This window comes from Protomyctophum bolini (genome assembly GCF_963924005.1).
Source record: "Protomyctophum bolini genome assembly, chromosome: 1".
Lineage (NCBI taxonomy): Eukaryota > Metazoa > Chordata > Actinopteri > Myctophiformes > Myctophidae > Protomyctophum > Protomyctophum bolini.
In genome coordinates this window covers 6,046,575-6,048,957 of record NC_137862.1, presented here as the reverse complement: position 1 = coordinate 6,048,957, position 2,383 = coordinate 6,046,575, and the positions used below count along the sequence as shown (strand labels likewise).

At 44.1% G+C, this 2,383-nt stretch overlaps 1 protein-coding gene across 2 annotated transcripts in view; it reads left to right on the top strand.

Annotated features, from left to right (window-relative positions):
• The first annotated feature begins 1,726 nt into the window (after positions 1–1,726).
• The window catches only part of rasa3 (RAS p21 protein activator 3), a 77,684-nt gene continuing 77,027 nt past the window's right edge, over positions 1,727–2,383 (top strand). For both annotated transcript variants that reach the window (XM_080765863.1, XM_080765862.1), the window contains exon 1: positions 1,727–1,978. In XM_080765863.1, the coding sequence (XP_080621989.1) occupies positions 1,924–1,978 (55 nt within the window). In that variant the 5' untranslated portion in view covers positions 1,727–1,923. The remainder of the gene's footprint in view (positions 1,979–2,383) is intronic.

The window sequence follows — 2,383 nt, the reverse complement described above, 5'->3', positions numbered from 1 at the left end:
GAATGAAGGTGGGAAACAGATATAACTACCAGAGAATGGCTTTTGAATACTTGAATATCTAAAATATATTTCATGTTAGGTTCTCAAAGTGGGGCCAGGGCGGGCAGTTCCAGGGGTCATTGAGGGAGTTCGGGTTCCCCAGCAAAATCCCACCTATGTAAATCTAATCCAACAACTAGCTCTTAATTGTCCCTGGCACAAATATTTTCAAATGGGCGGTCTGTCGTTGTCCTTGATATGAAAATGTTTGAGAACCACTGCTGTACGTCAGGCCCTACTATCAGCCTTTATTTGCTTATGGTCGCAAATGTAATCATTCACTTTAAATTCCAGATGCTTGAAGTGATGGAATTCTGTGGCCAGACAATTAAGCTTTCAAGGTCATGGATAATATGATTTAAGTCAAGACTGTTTATAGAGCGACTACACACTGGGTCCAATCAATGTAGAGATTGGGAGATCAGCCATTTATTCTGTGAAATGAAATTAGTTCTTTATTCGTTCAGTTGTAAATTCCTCTTGCACCATGCATGCACGATGCACTGTCTATAGCCTACAATACACACAGCATGGCATGCCACATATTGAGGCTGGGACTTCACTTAACAATGAACACAAATGTAGGCTATACTGTTCAGTCTGTTCTCTAATGTGTTGTGTTTGTGTAGGCTAGAGTTGAAATTGGGATACTGTCAATCAGTATGCCAACTCGCTGAGTTGGTTCCACATTTTAAATCTCTACTTAAAATTCATTTTTGCAGACTATAGCTTTTAGTCCTAATTTCTCCTGATTGTGTTCTATTGATTGTTTACTCTGCTTTAGCTTCCTGTTTCTACTATTCTGTATACGGAATTGATATTATTATTGTTTGCATTGCATTGTTTTTAAATTTTCCTGCCTTACGTGTGCCGTTTACTTTTGATGTTTCCTTTTGTAAAACACTTTGTAACAAAGGTGCTATAGAAATAAAGCTTTATTTATTATTTATTATGAATCAATATTCCCCCAAATCTCCCGAGAGCAGATCCCCATTCCCAAACATATTGGATGATTGATAAGCATATATAGTGTGTACTATCATAACGTGACACTTTGGTGTTGCAGTTGTTAGCCTATTATCCATTTAGCTAAGTGAGTGATTGATTTGAGATAGAGGAGGTGGTGGAGGTGGCACGGATCAATGGCATGATGATGATGTGTAAGGGGTCATCCCTATGTCCCCCAGGTTCTATGTCCCCCCACTCAACTCACTCAATCCCCACAACTCAACCATAGGAGGTTGCTGTGGACAGTCCAGATGTCCGCCTACCAGTGACATCATCATAGGGGCTTTCTGTTCATGGAAAGTTAACGTGCATGTCATTATGGAAGGCATTGTTCTCACGCTGCAAATACAAATTTAATATATTTGATTGATTGAACGCCCAGGCCATGATAACTAACTGGCCAAAATAATAAATGCGCAAAATGATCTCTGACGTGTTTTTCACTTCACATCCTGTACACTGTGAACCGTTTTCTTTTCCCGCGCCGGTTGGTTCCTCAGTGCCAATCCAATTCGTGCATGCGATGAAATGAAACCACACAGTCATGACGATCCGTTGGCACTACTGGGGCGTAAAGGAGGGAGGGAGGGTGGCGTGGCGCTGGCGTGGCGTAGAGTGTGGGACTGGGACCACGCCCCCGCTGGCACCGCTGAGCGCTCCGTTCTGTTCCCAGCCTCACAGCCAGTAGCAGCGGTCGGTTGGGGACGGACGGAGAGTCATGATCGCTGCCCTGGTGGAAGCATAGATGTACAAAACCTCTGGAATAGCCGTGCGCTGGAGAGGCCGAGACCACCAGGCGACCATTCACCGTGGAGGATAGAAGTATTCGTCTGGTAGGCTAAAAGGGGACCACCGTGCGGAGCCACTAGCGCAAGCATGGCGGTGGAAGAGGAAGGTCTCCGAGTTTTCCAGAGCGTTAAAATAAAAATAGGTAAGCAACACAACACAACAGAGGCAAAGAAGGGATTCCCTACCCCCAGTCTGCTGTGCTCTGTGCGCGGCGCGTCAATGGATGTCTTGGCTGTGCATGAACGAACGGGCCAACTATGGGGGGTTTGACTGGGAGCACAGATCCGTCTTGTTCTTTGCCATATTGTAATTCAAATCACACGCTCCGCTCGCTGTGCACAGATTTCAAAACGAAAAAATGGTCACAGTATGTCCTCCTCAGATGTCTTTACAAATTAAATGGATGGAATTGTGGTGGGAAGGAGAATATCTATAATAACAGTGAGATTGCAAAGGAATAGTAGCAGCCAGGATACAGGGTTGGAGAGTTGGATTATATATATAATGTTATTTTGTAGCAACGTCTAGTGTCGAGCGAGAAAACAGA